Source organism: Molossus molossus, unplaced genomic scaffold, assembly GCF_014108415.1.
Source record: "Molossus molossus isolate mMolMol1 unplaced genomic scaffold, mMolMol1.p scaffold_m16_p_18, whole genome shotgun sequence".
Taxonomy (NCBI): domain Eukaryota; kingdom Metazoa; phylum Chordata; class Mammalia; order Chiroptera; family Molossidae; genus Molossus; species Molossus molossus.
In genome coordinates this window covers 28,775,355-28,794,988 of record NW_023425353.1, presented here as the reverse complement: position 1 = coordinate 28,794,988, position 19,634 = coordinate 28,775,355, and the positions used below count along the sequence as shown (strand labels likewise).

Here is a 19,634-nt window from a genome sequence, read left to right as displayed (position 1 = left end):
GGCAATGTCTTCCTCTCCCAGAGCAGAGAAAATGACTTAATTTTAGGGACTGAATTATAACTTTTTTTCCTCTCCTTTCCCTAGAAGATACAGATTGGGTTGGTTATCAAGGAAGAAAGTGAATGGTACCATGGGAAATCTGTGGCCACTTGATTGTTCCTTTCTTTCTAATTGGTATAGAGCCATATATTCATTTGGATTTAAGTGTAAGCTATTATAGGATAGAAATATTCTACACCGAGGAGCTTGTAATCCTGTCTTTTATACCTACTCCCATCACTGACTCAGATTTAAGGCCTCCATTCCTTTCCTTTCCAGATGCTAGCATGTAGATATCTTTTTTCCAAGGATTCAGCTTCCAGATCAGTTGATGAAGCATCTATCTGGAGGAACTTTTGCCTGTCAAAGAGTAGCAAGTGAGGAGACACAGCATGGGCGGCAAAGTGATCTAGTCTCCAAGAGGACACCTCATCCTCTTTACTGCTTCAGATAAGCAGTTGGAATGGGCCATCAGGCCCACAAGGCTCCTATGGCCACCTCTCAAGCCAGTGAGTCCTGTAAGAATGTGCTAGAGCAGGTACTCCGAGTGCCCAAAGGGGCCCACCCTCTGGGATCTGTGAGGCACATGTTTTCTGTGGGGCACAGCACAGTGGTGCTGATGTAAGTGCCCTTGTTCTGAAATTGGAGCGCAGAGGGTCAATAATTTGTACAAGGTCATGTGACATCTAAATGGCAGATCTAGGACTTAAACACAGTTTAGGCTCAGGTTTGCCCCAGACTCATGCTTTCTCCAACACCTTCTGCTCTTGGGTTTGCTGCTCCAGTATCAAGCAGTTTTAGGCAAAATCTCAAATTCCTGAAAACTTAACCTCCAGACTCCATATTGGGCAAAGTTGCCAGACCTATTAATGATTATTCTGTCAGTCTAATCAGAGAAATACCTCTTAATAAATATACATTAAAACCAACAAACCCAGCTGCCTTTTTATAGAAATTGATAAGCTGATCCTAAAATTTATATGGAATCGCAAGGGACCCACACTATCCAAAGTGATCTTGAAAAAGAACAAAATTGGAGAACTCACACTTTCTGATTTTAAGACTTGCTACAAAGCTACAGGAATAAAAATTGTGGTACTGACATAAGGATAGACAAATAGATATGGAATAAGAGTCCAGAAGTAAACCTGCACAGGAGATTTTCCTGGTTCTCCAGATCCAAGTGTGATTCTGATGAGTCTCAGTGGTCCTTTGAGTCTTAAGGAATTATCCAGATCCTTGAATTTGTTTCTTCTCAATACCCAGACAGAGCTGTTTATAAACAGGAGCACTAGAAAGGATGATTACAAAAGACCAGGACATCCACAAGGCATCACATCAAAGGTCAATTACTATGGTCAATTGATTTTTGACCCTGGTGCCAAAACTATCCAATGGGGAAAGAATGGTTTTTTTCAACAGGTGATTCTGGGACAACTAACTATCCACATGGAAAATAATGAATTTGGACACGTACTTCATGCTGTATACAAGATCATCTAAAAGTGAATCAAAGACCTGAATGGGAGAGCTAAAACTACAAAACCAATTGGAACAGCTTGTAGGACACATGAAGAGGAGGCAACAAGAAAAATTGGAATATAAAAAAATAGAATTATTAACTCTCCTAGAATCACACACACACACACACACACACACACACACACACACACACCCCCAAAGGGAAGAAAGAAAACAGTAGACAAATATGAGAAAGGTGATGTATTTATATAAGGTAGAGCAGAAGGACTCAAGGCAAATTGTGAGGAAGGGATGAGAAGACTAGTGAGGCAGCAATATGCCCACGAGTGTGGGTGCCAGTAGTCATGGAAGAGGCCACCAAATAACCTTTTGTTGCCCAGAGCATCTTGGGTGGACATAGCGAAGCAGTCTGCGTACTGGCTCATAGTCACTGTCAACTAATAACTAAGTGAGATTTTCTCTAGGATTTAAAAAACTGTTTTAACCTATTTCCAGTTTCTTTTTTTTTATTTCAGTTTTACTCTTTCATCACCATTTATCCCCTCTGTGCCCACCTTAAGAGCAGATCATTTAGTGTTTTGTGTGAGCCCAGTTGTTACATTGTCTTCCACTAGCTGACCCAGAGTTCTTCAAGTGTTAACATAACTTGTTTTACCATTTCTCACAGGCCTGTTTTATATGGGTGCGTCCAGCAGATGGCAATAGAATTCTTAGACTTCAGATCCACATTTTGCCCAATAGAAATATGTAAGCCTTTTGTGTCATTTTCAGTTTTCTAGGAACCACTTTAAAAAAGTGAAATTAATTTTATTATATACTTCTATATTTAATCAATGTACAAAAATATTAATGAGGTATTCTACATCTCTTTTCATACCAAGTCTGCAAAATCCACTGTGTATCTTATAAAAATTTTCATCAGGAATGCTCAATATATATTTAGATTTCATAAAATATGCAATCGAAAGAGTAGATTCACATACCTAAGTTCAAGCTGAATCAAGTGTCTAGTTTAAAATTTAAATTAGTAAAATGAAAATTTAATTTCTTAGTCATACCACATTTCAATGCTCAAAAGACATATAGTCTAGTGCTACTGTCTGCACAGCATGATTCTAAATCTGTTTTTACATGTTCTGGTGTCTGACTATACATGATCCTCCCATTAGTAACTAAAGGATTGACAATTTCAGGTGTACGTGAAGCATTTAAGATATTCTTATGTCTGTTTATCTAGGAAGCAAGTAGTGGTAAAACCTTTGTCAGAAAACATGACCACACCTTATTTGTGTATTTGTAGAGCTAAGTGAAATGTTTTGGATCGGAAATTGCTTTGAATTATTTGTTTATATTTTAATCATTTCTTTAGGTCTTTGTGTGTTTTGATACAGTTCGTTTGAATTGGCTAAATAAATCATTTTGCTTGCTTGCAAAATTCCCAAAGGAGAAACTTTAAATCCATATACATGAGATTTCTGCTATGTTTAGCCATATATTTGCCAAGGCCTTGTGTATAATTTATTTCTTCTTAAAGCCATAGTGCAGCCCATGGGGTAGTTTTCAGCTAACCTTGTGACATACAGATGAGGCAGTAGAATTTAGAATTTGGAACAGGTTGAGTACTGGTTTTTGCAGTTAATACAACATAGAGTAGTCACTCCATTTTTTTCAGTCAGTAAATTGAATTAAGTCATATATCAAGCAGTTTCTATTTAAAAAAAAAAAAACTAAAAAACAAACAAACAGCTAAACGGCTAAGGAAAGTGATGATAATTGAAAAGAATTCATTGACCTGCTGAAAACTGTGAGTGAAAATGCCCCTCTGGTCTTCCCACCTGCCCTTGTGAGCTGTCTTGGTGAGGCATTTTGTTAGTATAGGTGTATACACCTAGCTTAATGTTTGATGTGTGTGAGGGGTAGGGTGGAGTTGGGGGGAAGGGAGAGAATGATGTGATTAGTGTAGATCTAGGAAAACTAGAAAATCATCAAATGAAGCAAGGTGTTTTTTAGTGACATCCTGTCACCCAAGTCTGGTATTGATCTTCTGTTACTGTGTATCTTAATCAGTCCTGGGCTGCATTTATATATTCATGCCTAGTAAATGTGTGCTTGTCCAGTGATGGGAGTGGTTAGAAATACTCCTTTTCACCCTCAATTTAAGCAGCTTTTCCACTACATTTATAACTGCCACTTTCTCCCTAACTCTGAAAGCTCCCCTGCTTGGTGGCAATTTTGCCTGGTTTTAAGCATTTTCCCTGGGATACGCTGTATTGTTTCTATTTGGTCATTATCAAAATTAAGCTTCCCTGAACTTGAACATGGCTGGTGGGGGGAGTAGCTTTAGAGACTTGATTCTCCCTCACCCTGCTCCATGGAGGGGGATTCCTACAGAGGTTCCTCTCCATACGTGCAGTCAAGGTTGTTCAGGATTGCTTATGAAAACCAGTCTCTTAGGTCACAAGTGTGTCTGAGAACAGGTGATGTCTTTGTAGAGGACCCATGTCTTATTGTCTTCTTTCTAAAAATAATCTTTACCTCAAAAAGGCTTTTTATCATCTCTGCTTCCAATTATGGGATGTGTAATGAATGTAAACATACCATTTAGGTTTTCTTTCCCTTTCATATAACATTATTTCTAAAGCTAAGCTCAGTTATTTTTAATTGCTGCCTAATAGTTCATCAAATTAATATACATTGTTGTTAAATATTTGCTCAGTTCCTAGTTGGCTGCATTATTTCACAATTGGGAATGAAGTGGCTATATTTAACCAACATTGATCATTACCCAAGCACCTTCTCTCCCCTGTTTCAACCGTCCCCTTGGGCATTAGTTTCAGAGCTGAGATCAAAGGGTCAAAGGGATGATCATTTTTATATTTCTTGATGGGTCTTCCCAAGAGATCTCTGTCTTTTTTTTTTTTTTTTTTGGTACGTGCCCCTAGTGGGAACCGAACCCAGGACTCTCTGGTCCGCAGGCCGACGCTCCAACCGCTGAGCCAACCTGGCCAGGGCCCAAGAGATCTCTCTTAATAAGGGCTTTTGGTGCCACAGGAAGTCTCCCTGGTGGAGGATGCAAGTGGTGTGCCAGTAAATCCCACTCTAGGATGAGGGCTGACTATGTGGTTCCAGTCTCATGTGTAAACCTTACTCGGTAGCAGGAGGTTAGGTTAAGCTTGATGGTGTGTGCTGCTGGTCTGACTGCTTACTCTCAGATTCACTTCTCCCTATAGCTCTGCCTTTCTTTCTTCTCATCTGCTAAGAGAATTCAAGTGTCTGTCCAAAACCGTTTATATACTGAACAGTAGAGAGGACAGCATCTATTAATTTTCCCAGTCCTATCTCCACTTTCATGCATGGAGTGAGGGCTTATTCTCATGCCTGTCCTAGCCTAAAGCCCTGCTTGCTCATAGATTGCAGTCACGCAATTGCATTTGGACTGCTCACTGTCCTTATCAAAGCATTTCTGATTAAAACAAGAGAGCCAGAAACCAGAGAAAATAGCAAAGAAAGCTGGGACCAGATGACCTGAGGGAGCTATGATCCATTTTATTTTTACACAGCTATATGTATTTCCACCCAAAAATGTATCCTTGGATTAGTGCCAGGAAAAGGATGTATGCCCTTTTCTCTTCTTTTAAATCTGTACCCAAATTCCCCCTTGACTTTGTTCTAGTCAAATGTACTTGGTTTTCGCAAAGACTGTTCAGAATGTTTCCTCTTTTCACCCCTGATCTACTTGTGCCCTACTGTGTCCCCCTGGCAGTTTGCTGTGTCTGTGCCTTTTAAGTACCCTTCCAGGTACACCTAGGACTGAAAGTCCTTTTAACTGTAGGCAGAAATCAGGGTGCTGTGGATGCAGCCCCGCTCCTTGGTTAATCCCTCCAGCAGCTCTACATCTCACACCTGCCTTCCCATCACACATTCCCCCACTGCCAGCCCCTGAGAGGAGCACCTGAAAATACAGGTGCCTCCTTTGTTTGCAATCCTTCAAGGGTTTCCTATCACTGACAAGATGAAGTCCAGACTCAGCATTTTCCACAAGCTCCTCTCAGCTGGCCCCTGCCCACCCTCCCACACGGCCCTCCCCCGTCCACACTAACCTGTAGCATCATATAGTTACTGGCAGTTCCTCAGACTTGCCAGGCATATTAGACCTGCAGCTTGAACAAGTGTTCCCATTGCCTGGAACGCTCTTCCTTTCCTTTTCCACTACTCAACTTCTATTTCTAGATCAGTTTTTGTCATTTCTAGTGTGCAGCCTTCTTCAACCACTTTAAATAATTACCTCTTTCTACTTAACATTCATTGAACACTTAACCCTGTGCTAGGCATTGTGCCAACCCTTTACATGCATCTTCTCGATTAATCCTCTTTGTCCTGGGAGGTGGAGACTATTGTCCATATGGGGCCCTTGAAGGCATTACACAGATCAAGTGCCAGGCACAAGGTGAGCTCTTAGCCACCTAGTGACACTGCCTTCTCTGGGCTTCCATTCTGCCTTGCAGAGAGCACTCTGACTTGCCACTGTAGGCTGGTGTACGTGCCTCTCCCCTCATCTCTGCCCTGTTCCTAGCCTATAACAGAGGAGACAGGCAGCAAATTGTGGAATGAAGGTGATGCTAGGCCCATGCCCATCTTTTTTATGCTTTTTTTTTTTTAAATCCTCACCCAAGAATATTATTTACCATTTATTTCAGATAGAGTGGAGGAGAGGGAGAGGAGAGAAAGATAGAGAGAGGGAGAGAGACATTGATGTGAGAGGGACACATTGATTAGTTGCCTCCCTCATGACCCTGATCAGGGCTGGGGATGAACCTCAACCTAGGTACATGCCCTTGGCTGGAATTGAACCCACGACTCTGGTTTACAGGCCGATACTCTAACCACTGAGCCAAGCCGGCCAGGGCTTTTATGCTTTCTTTATAAGCTTCTTATACAATCTTTTCATTTCTTTGTGGGAGTTGTTTTGAAACTTTGCTTATAGCCATGTACATGGATCTCTTAGGCTATCCATTGGATGGATCTCGATACCGCAAATATTTTTCACTTTCTTGCATGTGAAAGACTGTGCTTAGTGTTGTGGAAACTATAAAAGAAGAGATGATATGGTCCCTGCCCTCCATTTGCAGAGATGAAACTTACCACATGGGACACAACTAATAATTAAAGACAATACATTTGAGTGTTTGTATTGAGTATTTGATTATATAACAAATGCAAATTCTTTGGCATGACATACAAGGCCCTTCATGATTTAATTGTAGACCACTTTTCCTACCTCATCTGCTCCTCTCCCATAGACCTCTGTGACCCCAGCCATACTGATGTGTTTTGTAGTTCTCTGAACCCACTATGCTTTAAATATCTCTCTTCCTTTGTACATACAGTTCCTTTTGCTAAGAACGCCTTCTCCTTCCTATCTGCCTGGCAACTTCTTACTTATCTTTTACGACAACCTTCAGTGTGACCTTTATATATTCTGTATGTCAATTATGTAAGTCTTTTGTCTGCTAAACAGTGAGCTAGTTGAGGGCAAGGCCCATGTCTCAGTGATGGAAACATTGAATGAATGAATGAACGAATGAAAATTGGATATTTGGGAAGGAGGGAGTGATGATGTTTCAACCTATCTAGTTGACAGTCAGTAACGCATGTGACTGAAAGAATAGAGATCTGAATAAGGTGACAAAGATAATTTGGGTTTATTCTTTCATGTGAAACAAGTTTGGAGGTAGGTGGCTACATGCTGGTGTTGGGGGGGTGGGTGCCATGATATTTATCAGAAGCCAGGCTCTATTGCTCTGCTTGACCACCTTTAATGTATAGCTTCCATCCTCAAGGTAGCCTCAACTCCAAATGGCTGCTGGAGTTACAGCCATCTCATCCATTCCAGAAGAATGAGAAGGGCAGTGGGTAAAGAAAAAGTGTCCTGTTTGTGAAGGCATCTTCCTTTAAAAAGATTTCTCAGCCCTGGCCAGTTTGGCTCAGTGGTTAGAGCGTCGGCCTGCGGTCCTGAGAGACCCAGGTTCGGTTCCCGCTAAGGGCATGTACCTCGGTTGCAGTTTGTCCCCAGCCCTGGTTGGTTGTGCGGGTGGCAGCCACTCGATGTGTCCCTTCACATCGATGTTTCTCTCTCTCTGTTCCTCTCTCTCTCTCTCCCACTCTACCTGAACAAAAAATGGAAAAATGTCCTCGGGTGAGGATAAAAAAAAAAAAAAAAAGATTTCTCAGTCCTACTCAACAGCTTCTGCCTGAATTTGGTCACATCATCACCTCTAACTGAATTTTGAAGAGAGAAATATATGGTAATAAATATAGGGTTTTTTGGTGTGCATTTAATTCAAAATGACATTTCCTTTTTTTAAAAAAAAAAAGCTCTTAGATTTGAATAGACTTTTCTCTAAAGAAAATGTAAATTGGCCAATAGCACATGAAAAGATGCTCAGCATCACTAGTCATTAGGGAAATGCAAATCAAAACCACAATGGGGCCCTGGCCGGTTTGGCTCAGCGGTTAGAGCGTCGGCCTGCGGTCCTGAGAGACCCGGGTTCGGTTCCCGCTAAGGGCATGTACTTCGGTTGCAGTTTGTCCCCGGCCCTGGTTGGTCGTGCGGGTGGCAGCCACTCGATGTGTCCCTTCACATCGATGTTTCTCTCTCTCTTCCTCTCTCTCCCTCCCACTCTATCTGATCAAAAAATGGAAAAATGTCCTTGGGTGAGGATTAAAAAAAAACAAAAAACAAAAAAAGCCACAATGGGATGCCACTTCACATCGAGAATAAAAAAGACATAATAACAAGTGTTGACAAGGACATGGAGAAATTAGAAACCTCGTACATTAAAGATGGGACTGTAAAATAGTGCAGCCACTTTGGAAAACAGTCTAGCAGTTCCTCAAAATGTTAAACATTTAGTTACTATATGACCGAGCAATTTTACTCCTAGGTATATATCCAAGAGAATGAATACATCTGTTCACACAAAAACTTGTACATGAATGCTCATAAAATCACTAATCATAGTAGATAAAAAGTGGAAACAACCAAAATGTCCATTAAATAATGACTAGATCAACAAATTGTGGTATGGGCATATAATGGGATATTATTCTGCTGAAAATGAAGTACTGATATCTACTATAACATAAATCTCAAAAACATCATGCTAAGTGAAAGAAGCTAGTCACAAAAGGCCACACATTATATGATTTCATTTATATGAAATGTCCAGAACAGGCAAATCTATAGAAACAGAAACTAGATTCATGGTTGCCTGAGGATAAGGGGAATGGAGAGTGACCGATAATGGGTTTATTTATGGGATGATGAAAATGTTCTAAAATTAGATAGTGGTATTGACTGCACAACTTTGAATATACTAAAAACCATTGTACACTTTTAAAAGACTGAATTGTATGGTATGTGAATTATATCTCAATAAAGCTGTTGTAAAAATCAGCTTTTATCTATAAGACATATCTTCAAAATTAACCTCAAAGGAAAGGAACTGGTAGGGGGTAGGGAGAAGTTCCTCAAACCAGTTAACATTGCAAGGATTTTATTTGTCTTCTCTTCATCTGAGTCCTGGCTTTAAAAAAATCAGGACTGCAGGGTCAGGGTCAGATCCTCTGGCTGGCGGCCCAGATGACAGAGATTCTGAGTGGTTTCTTTGTTCTGCAAATTAACCATTTTAAAAAAATGAACCTATTTTTTGGAGTCCCCAGAGCTGAGGAATAGATGCTAGGGGTCAGCAAGTAGACATAGGAAGCTGCTTTATCTGCAAGTCAGTTGGATATCAGAAGAGTTTTCTCTATGGGACTCTTGTTCTTAGGAGATGTTGCTAATAGAGGGGCAGAGGCAGCTCAAAGGCCATGGGTAAGTAGTGTGGCACTTGGAAAGGCCTCTGTGCCAGGAGTCTGCAGAAAGGCCGCTCCTGACAAACCAGAGTGATAATAGCCTTTTCACCGCAGCGTGGTCGCACCAGACTGTGGCACGAACATGCTCTGTAGGCATTGATGGTGTGCACCAGGGGCCTGGTACCAGAATGGTGAACTTTGGAGGACATGGTTTGAAAGGTGACAGAATGAAGATTGTCTGGTGGGAGAGAATGGCCATGGACTTGGTGGGGAGTAATTGTTAGGCTGAACGTAGTAGAATTGATGGTTGGAAGGCTGTGGTAACAAGAATTGTCAGAAGGTGCCAGCCAGTGGTCCTTCTGCTCTAAAGGCCACCATTACTAGTAAGTACGCTCATGGCTGATTTAAGTCAGACAACAGGGGGACTCACTGACACTGCGTGGAAATGGTGGCAAAGGTGATCAGTGGTGGGGCACTCTTCTGCTCTCAGCTTCCCTTAGACCATCCTTTCCTATGTGTTCTGATTCTTGAGTGTCTTTTATAGAGGCTCATATTCTCCCAAAGCCCGTCAGAAATCAAATCATTTTTGTGCCATATGAGATCAAGAAGTGACTTTATAGTTTTATTAATGCATTTTAGATCGATATATGGACAATGGTATGTCCTTGTGGGGTTTATTTTGATCAGATGAATGAAACTTTCAGATCTGATTATAAAAGCCTACAGGTTCGCCCTGGCCGGTTTGGCTCAGCGGTTAGAGCGTCGGCCTGCGGTCCTGAGAGACCCGGGTTCGGTTCCCGCTAAGGGCGCGTACCTCGGTTGCAGTTTGTCCCCGGCCCTGGTCGGTCGTGTGGGTGGCAGCCACTCGATGTGTTCCTTTCACATCGATGTTTCTCTCTCTCTCTCTGTTCCTCTCTCTCCCTCCCACTCTATCTGAACAAAAAATGGAAAAATGTCCTCGGGTGAGGATAAAAAAAAAAAAAAAAAAAAAGCCTACAGGTTTATTCGCAGTTTTTTTCTAGCCATTTTGTGTTCATCAAATTGTTCTTCATTCTCCCTCTCTTCAACCAGTGGTCTATTTTTGGTGTAAAGTAAGAACATAAAACACAATTTAGAAGGAGGTCAAGGTAAAAACCACCTTGTAGCATCTAATGGTACTCAGCTGACCCAGACATGAGTACACTTATCTGCTATCCTTACAACCACATATGTCCACTTGATGAGCCCTCAGAGCTCTCAAGAAGTCTTATTAAAGCGGCAAAATACTTATTATAGTTTGCTGATTTTAAGGTACACATTTTCCCCATTTTAACATCTCTGAAATTGTGATATCTTACAGTCAATGGTATCTTACATTGATATTTTTCTTGTAAGATGATGTATTAGTTACATCAAATCTTAGGTTTTATGAAATGTGGCAAGTGATATTAGTCATTGAATTAAGAAAACTCATCCTCCTATTCTTTCCTGTCTGTCCTTGGGTGACATACTGAATAGTTCTATGCCCATCCTTGCACTGCAACCAGGAGCTTAACCAATCAGGAAGCTTATCACCTTCCTCCAGAGAGAGCCAATGACATATCTTTTTGTTTTTGCAGGTTTTTATTACTAGACCACAAGCTGATCTTCCACCCTCAAATCTCGAACTATAAAAGGTACAAAGGAACCTTTCTTCCTTCCCCATCCTTTCCATTCCTTCAGCCCCTGGGGTCCCTCCACAGGAACTCAGTTTGTGTGAATGTTCCTGGAACCTACTCATCCCCAGGCCCTCCCCAAAGTGACTCACGAATGTGGGTCTATCTGAGGTTTCTCTGGGAAGAAACGGGAGAAGGGGCATCCCTTTGCCCTACTATGGAGGGAGTGGCCAATGATTATCCTTTCTGGGTAGGACCTGCTGGCTTAGGACCTACAAGGGCCACTTCAGCACTTCCATTCTGTCTGTCTCCATGCCTTCACCTTAAGTAAGAACTTTCACTTTCATTCACCTCTCAGGGTGCTCTGACTCTTTACAGCTGAAGGTCCCTCTTGCCCAAGATGAACATTATTACCTAACAGTATGCATGCTCTAGCAATATGAACAACATCAAGAGTAATCGAGAACTATACCAGCAATACACAGCCATGGCCCCTAAGCTGCTGGCCCACATCTCCAAATTACTCATCACGTGCCGGAACTCAGGCATTGCTGTACCTAAGGGCATCAGAAACATCTTTGAGTTCACTTGGGAGGAGCTTATCACTGACCCCATGGTGCCTACCCCATCTGACATCCTGGGCCTGGAAATCAGCCTTGGGACCCCGCCTGTGGTGCCTGTGGAATCAACCCCTGTGCAGGTCCCCATCCAGAAGAAGCCGCTGCCGCCACCAACAGTACAATCGCCACCAGTGCTACCCACATCCACTGCACCAGCCAGGTTCACCAACCAGCGTCCCAACCGTGGTCATCGGGAGACCCTGCACAAGTTCCATCGGCAGTCCATCCATCTGCTGACAGAGCTGCTCACCCTGAAGATGAAGGCCATGGTGGAGTCTGTGTCTGGTACGGCTGGCTTGTCAGATTCTTCTCCACTTTTTTTCTGGGACTGGAATGGTCTGTCTGGACTGATGCGTGTGTGTCTACCTTACCCACCCCAAACATGCATCTAAGGATGTGCTGGGAGCAGGTGGCTGCCATGGATATGCTATAGGAATTGAACTCCTTCCTCGACCACCCCCAGGAATCATCCTCTCACCCCTCTCTGCTCTCCACTTTTTCTTCCCATTCCCCCAACTTTGCAGAGCCAACACTGAAAGGTTGGGCATGGAGAATGGTGCGAGGTCAGAGGTACTGATGGGTAGAGCTTGTGGAAATGATGCAGAGGTACCCAGGAGGAGGGGGCATGTGGAGTTGCTAGTCAGGAAGAACAATTGGTGGGTGGCAAAACAGAGCCCAGTAGAGCCAGAATCAGGGAGAGTTATGAGAACTGGGGTCTATCCATGGTGAGGGTATCATCCCAAGATCAAGGCCAGGACCTTGAGCCACATCAGTAATTAAGCCTTCTAAATCCTGCGTTATTTTAAATACCAACAGCATTAGTAACCAGGTCTATAGGTATGGAAGAGGGGGCAAGAGAGTAACATGCCACCTGACAGGTTTTGAGAGCTCGAGACCCTTCCATCAGGAGCCCCCTCACTCTTGCTTATCCTAGGTATAGATCTCCACTCTACCCTTATTTCAGGGCCATTTATGGAGGTCCTTTTCTGGAAACATTAGCTGCATGCTGGGAGGAAAATAAGTTGCTCTGATGATTCCTTTAGCAGGTGCCAACCCCCTGGACATCACAAGGCGCTTTGTGGAGGCCAGCCAGCTCCTCCACCTCAATGCCAAAGAGATGGCTTTCGACTCCCTGATTGGCACAGTTGGGAGGAGTGACTTTGGTGTTGGACAGATGGGGAAAGGTGGGTACCTGAGCTTTAGCCCTTAGGTGAAAGTTCAAATAGTACCAACTAGAATGCAGTGGAATGGTCAAATCCCCAGTTTAAATGTTTGACATTTCCAAGAGTTGAAGTGGATGTGCAACAACAGAGGTTCTCAGATGCTGTAGGTGAGTGTATAAATTGGTGCAATTCCTGTGGAGAGCAGTTTGGTGGTATCTGTGAGATGGGAGATGCTCTAACATCTTACCACCCAGCAATTTCTCCTAGTTTATTCCCTAGAGCTGTGCTTCTCAAACTATCTTCAGTGAAGGACCAACTTGCAAATTTCTAATCTCTTGTGGCCTGACCCTTGTAAAACTATGATAACGATGTCACAGCAATGTCAAATTGCTACAAAGGTTTCTAAATGTTTACTCTGAATTTGTATACTCACATGGTCATGGCTTGGTGTGAGTTTATACCAGTCTATAGGTCATACATGAGAGTCATACTTGGCACACATGTGTAAGAAATCATACCTGAATGTTTATCGCAGAATCATTTGGAGTGCAAAAAGTTGGAAAAAAACTAAATGTCTATCAACAGGAGAAAAACAAGTAAATTATAGTCTATTTGACAATGGACCATAATGAAAAGTGAAAACGAAAATGAATCAAGCACTAAAGCACATATATCAATAGAGATAAATCTCAAAAAACAGTGTTAAGTTAAAACAGGCAAATTATAAAAGGATACATTTGGTATGATACTCTTTAAATAAAGTTTAAAAGATTGCAAAGTAATAATACATCGCTTATTGGTTTATTATACAAAGTACAAGTATAAAAGCACAAAGTTGGAGGAAGTGATCTTTGGAGAAGGTGGAGGGGAATGGGATCTGGATGACACAGTGATTCAGTCATACCTGTAATATTGTATCTCTTAAGCTTGGTGGATATATAAGCATTCATTTTGAATGCTTAAAGTCCTCACTGTTAGGAAGTTTCAAAAGGAAGCATAAAATAAGTATACAGTAGTTTCCCCTTATCTGCAGTTTCACTTTCTACAATTTCAGATACTCATGGTCAATTGCGATTTGAAAATATTAAATGGGCCCTGGCTGGTTTGGCTCAGCAGTTAGAGCGTCAGCCTGTAGGCCACAGAGTCCCAGGTTCGGTTCCTGCTAAGGGCATGTACTTCGGTTGCAGTTTGTCCCTGGCCCAGTTGGGGTCGTGTGGGTGGAGGCCAATCGATGTGTCTCTCTCTCTGGTTGATGTTTCTCTCTCACTCTTCCCCCCTCTCTCCCTCCCACTCTATAAATGTAAAAAATGTCCTCAGGTGAGGATAAAAAAAGAAAATATATATATATTAAATGGAAAATTTCAGAAATACATAAACAGTTTATAAGTTTTTTGTTTTAAATATGTTTTTATTGCTTTTTAAGAGAAAGAAGGGAAGGGAGAGAGAGATAGAAACATCGATGTGAGAGAGAATCATTGATCAGCTGCCTCCTGCACACCCCGCACCAGGGATTGAGCCTGCATCTTGGGCATGTGCCCTGACTGGGAACCAAACTGAGACCTCTCAGTCCATGGGACAATGCTCAATCCACTGAGCCACACCGGCCAGGCAGTTCATAAGTTTTAAATAGTGTGCCATTTTGAGTAGTGTGATGAAATCTCGTGTTGTCTTACTCCATCCCACCCAGGATGTGAATCTTCTCTTTGTTCAGCTTATCCACATTGTAGACACTCCTCATTCGTTAGCCACTTAGTAGCCATCTTGCTTATCAGGTGGATTGTCATGGTATCACAGTACTTGTGTTTAAGTAACCCTTATTTTACTTAATTATGTCCTCAAAGTGCAAAAGTAGTGATGCTGGCAATTGGGATATGCCAAAGAGAAGCTGTAAAGTGCTTCCTTAAATTGAAAAAAATAAAAGTTCTAGACTTAATAAGAAAAGAAAAAAAATCAATCATATGCTGAGATTGCTAAGATCTATGGTAAGAACAATCTTCTACCTGTGAAATTGTGAAAAAGGAAAAAGAAATTTATGATGATTTTGCTGTTGTACCTCAAACTGCAGAAGTTACGGCCATAGTGTGTGATGAGTGCTTAGTTAAGATAGAAAAGGCATTACATTTTTACACAGAAGCCATGAACGAAAAATGTGTTCTGATTATGGAAACATTTTGCTCCAGAAAGCACTGAGCCTATATAAAGACTTCAGCAAGGCATCCCCTGAAACGAGTCACACTGAGCCATTTACTACAAGTAGGGATGTTACACGGATTCAGGAATAGGTTTGGACTGAAAATTATAAAAATTACTAGAGAGAGACCACAATCACATAACTTTTACTGGAGTATATTGTTATAATTGTTCTATTTTATTTTTGTTGTTAATCTCTTACTGTGCCTAATTTATAAAGTAAGGTTTATCATAGGTATTTATGTATGGAGAAAACATAGTATATATAGGTTTTGGTATTATCAACAATTTCAAGCACTCACTGGGTTTCTTGGGATGTATCTCCTGTGGTTAAGGGGGGCTACTATATCTCATATAAAATCCATCCCCACTTAGCATCTCTCCTGTCCACTGAACGTTTGCCAGGCTTCCCTTGAAGGTCAGAGGTTAAGCATCTGATAATAATATTCACATAATATTAATAATAACATCCACAAATAAATTGCATAGTAAAATTGCAATTCTTGGGGGGGAAATGTGGATTTTATAAAGTCAGTGAAAGTGACTTGGAGAGCTGCTTGATTTTCACATGAAGCCACTGATGAGTGATGCAGTAGAGCAAAACTAGTTAACAACTGAAGACAAGAAAACCATCTAGGGTAATAATGGCTCTATGGAGAAAGAATGGTTGGGTATCAAAGGATTAGAAATAGAAATCTATTGCCCTGGCCGGTTTGGTTCAGCGGTTAGAGCGTCAGCCTGCGTTCCTGAGAGACCCGGGTTCGGTTCCCGCTAAGGGCGCGTACCTCGGTTGCAGTTTGTCCCCGGCCCTGGTCGGTTGTGCGGGTGGCAGCCACTCGATGTGTTCCTTTCACATCGATGTTTCTCTCTCTCTCTCTGTTCCTCTCTCTCCCTCCCACTCTACCTGAACAAAAAATGGAAAAATGTCCTCGGGTGAGGATAAAAAAAAAAGAAATAAAAATCTATTCAGTTCTTGGATTTTTTCTTTTTTTTTTTATCCTCACCCGAGGACATTTTTCCATTTTTTATTCAGATAGAGTGGGAGGGACAGAGAGAGAGAAACATCAACATGAAAGGGGCACATCGAGTGGATGCCACCCATACGACCCAGCCAGGGCCGGGGACAAACTGCAACCGAGGTACGTGCCCTTAGCGGGAACCAAACCCGGATCTCTCTGGACTGCAGGCCAACGCTCTAACCGCTGAGCCAAACCAGCCAGGGCAGTTCTTGGATATTTTTGCAAAAAAAAAAAAAAACAAAAATGAAGCAACTCATATTTTATTGCTATCATACAACCATTCAGGAAAAAAGAAAATGACACCACCTCAAAAAAATTGACATAGTTTTTATTTCTAATAAAAATTAGCATGTACTTACAATATCAATGAATTTTTGTTAAATACAAGATAAAAGAAGGTGGGTTTTTTTTGTTTTTAATTTTGTTTTTCTTTTCTAAGTTAAAATCCCATTGCCCCCCACACTATTTATCATGGAGTTCTCTTATGCCGGTTCTGTTACAGATCAGCTATGCTCTGATAACACAGGTCCTCTACATTATGCTGTAACTGTTTTTGCTGATGGTTACCAGCATGTGTGGAGTTCTGCACCTTGTGTTCCATACAGGACTTAGGGATCCATCTCATTTAGGGTGGACAGCTGCCTGTTGGTCTGTTTATGAGTAGAGAGAGGCTCGTGGGGGATGTCATCTGGGCTCTGGCCCAAGCACCCACCCTCAGACCTGCCCATGGTGCTCTCTCACCTGAATATTCTGTTTTCTCACCTTGCAAAGGAAACGGTCATCACTGATTGCCCTCTACTTCATGAAGTATTTAAGCATTCTTACAGAGTCACAGGCTTTTATCTGTGCTGCAGTAGCTTCTGGTGTTCCCCGTAGGTTGTGGTTAATCTAGTGGAGGAGAAATTGCCAAGAGCTGAACTCCAGAGAGAGGGCCTTTCCGTGATGTCTGTGTCCTACTGCATTCACAGAGCACTGGGAAAGCCTCCCCCTCCATCCCACTCCCCAGAAAGTCTCTCTCACTTGTTGCCACATTTGTTCCAGACACTCCTTTCCTTAAACAAGCCTACAGTTTGAAAAAAAAGAAAAAGAAAAGATAAAATATAAATGAAGGAGCTATCCATTTCTTTTGGAAAAGCATTCATCTTAGAAAGACTTGCTTTAGATGGCTCTCCCAGGTCATTAAAAAGAAAATACAGCCCTGGCCGGTTTGGCTCAGTGGTTGGAGCATCGACCTGCGGTACAGAGAGACCCCGGTTCGGTTCCCACTAAGGGCACGTACCTCGGTTGCAGTTTGTCCCCAGCCCTGGTTGGTCGTGCGGGTGGCAGCCACTCGATGTGTCCCTTCACATCGATGTTTCTCTCTCTCTATTCCTCTCTCTCCCTCCCACTCTATCTGAACAAAAAATGGAAAAATGTCCTCGGGTGAGGATTAAAAAAAAAAAAGAAAAGAAAAAAAAAAAGAAAATACAAATCAACTTATTTTCCATGAACTTTGCTTTTCTAGACCATCTTATTATGTGAGGCAGACCAAAGCTATAACTGAGTCTGGAATATTCTTCCCTTAAAGCTGTAGACAGAATATACATAGTAGTAAGACTGGTTCTAGCCTTTTCTCCTGTCATAATACCTACAAGTCCTGGCTTGTCATGAAAGAAAACTGGGCTGCTCCTTGATTTTTAGTTGATGGCAATATTATTAAATAAAACATACTGGGAAAAAAAAAAGCAAATAATTGTGCCTTCTTTACATATAGCTGTTTTTCTTTCACTTATTCAGTTTTCTTTCTCTCTCCCTGTAGCTTTCGTGTGTGTGTGTGTGTGTGTGTGTGTGTGTGTGTGTGTGTGTGTCTTTAAAAGAATACAGCAATTTTCACCCTGACCAGTTTGGCTCAGAGGTTAGAGCATTGACCCGCCGACCAAAGAGTAGTCCCAGGTTCGATTCCAGCCAAGGGCGAATACCGAGGTTGGGGTTCGGTCCCCGGCCCCAGTTGGGGTCGTGTGGGCAGCAACCAATCAGTGTTTCTCTCTCACATCGATGTTTCTCTCTCTCTCTCTCTCTCTCTCTCTCTCTCTCTCTACCTCCCTCCCATTCTGACTGAAGATAAATGTAAAAATATTCTCAGGTGAGGATTAAAAAAAAAACAACACTGCAATTTTCTATTTTTGTTTCCTTGACTTAACAGACAAATGTTTTCCAACATGGCTATATACTTTTAATAATTGTCATTTTTAGTGGGTATAGATTCCTTCTAATATTTATGTCCATAATTAACCAAATGCTTAGGTTTCCAGGTTTTTCATTATTAGTATAATATGTATTGTAATATGCAACTTTATATATATCACTTATTTCTTTGTATTGGTTATTAAGATTGATTACCCAGAAGAGGGCTTATTGGGACAGAGGGTATCAATATGTGTTTACCTCTTGCTAAATATTGCTTTATTGGTGGATTTTCTCTACACCAGCAGGGTTGACTAGTTTTATTCCATCTTTGCCAGCATTGACTAGTGTTAGTTCTTTTCTGCTAAGGTAAAAGGTACTGAAAGTTGTTCTGATTTCAATTTTGGGATCACTAGTGATGATGAGGGATAGTGCATTGCATCATCCAGTGTGTAGTCTCTGGTTATTGTCTTTGTTTGCTTGTGAAATCAGGTTTGCCATTTGCTTTATGAATTTGTATGAGCCATGCCAATGACTGAATTGCTTAACATTGCCTAACAGTTAACCAATGAAATTACCATTTCCACGAGTGATGGGGGTGCTAAATTCTAATTCTTAAGTGTTCAGATAATCAAATGATTCTATAGAAGACAGTATGATTCTGCAAGAAACTGATCTAATTGTTGGAGAAGCATCTGATCTCTATGGCTTGGATAAGGGTAAATAGATGACTTTAAATTTCTTTTTTTTTTTTTTTAATGAATTTTTTATTTATTTTTTGTTACAGATATTTTACCTTTTTACCCCATTGGCACCCCCCACCCCACCCCACCTCCACCCCGTCCCCGGCTTAGTTCCATGTCCATTGGTCATGCATACATGCATATAAGTTCTGTGGTTTATCTCTTCCCACCCCCCCACCCCCCTACCCCCTCTTCTGAGGGATGTCAGTCTGTGCCCTACTTCCATGTTTCTGGGTCTACTGTATTCCTCAGACTGTTATGTTCATTATATTCCGTATATAAGTGAGATCATGTGGTATTTGTCTTTTTCTGCTTGGCTTCTTTCACTTAGGATAATACTTTCCAGGTCCCTCCATGTCGTCTCAAAGGATAAGAGATCTTTCTTTCTTACCGCTGCATAGTACTCCATTGTGTATATGTACCACAGCTTTTTTATCCATTCGTCTACTGGTGGACACTTGGGCTGTTTCCAGATCTTAGCTATTGTAAATAGTGCTGCTATGAACATGGGGGTACATATATTCTTCCTGATTGGTGTTTCAGGCTTCTTAGGGTATATTCCCAGCAGTGGGATCACTGGGTCAAATGGAAGTTCAATTTTTAATTTTTTGAGGTAGCACCATATTGTTTTCCATAGCGGCTGCACCAGTCTGCATTCCCACCAGCAGTGTATTAGAGTCCCCTTTTCTCCACACCCTCGCCAACACTTGTTGTTTGATGATTTGTT

At 41.7% G+C, this 19,634-nt stretch overlaps 1 protein-coding gene across 1 annotated transcript in view; it reads left to right on the top strand.

Annotated features, from left to right (window-relative positions):
• The first annotated feature begins 90 nt into the window (after window positions 1–90).
• Window positions 91–19,634, top strand: part of CUNH3orf20 (chromosome unknown C3orf20 homolog) — an 83,783-nt gene continuing 64,239 nt past the window's right edge. Inside the window, exons 1-4 of the mRNA XM_036267038.1 lie at window positions 91–2,268; window positions 10,974–11,030; window positions 11,368–11,914; window positions 12,676–12,813. Of these exons, the coding sequence (XP_036122931.1) occupies window positions 11,449–11,914; window positions 12,676–12,813 (604 nt within the window). The 5' untranslated portion in view covers window positions 91–2,268; window positions 10,974–11,030; window positions 11,368–11,448. The remainder of the gene's footprint in view (window positions 2,269–10,973; window positions 11,031–11,367; window positions 11,915–12,675; window positions 12,814–19,634) is intronic.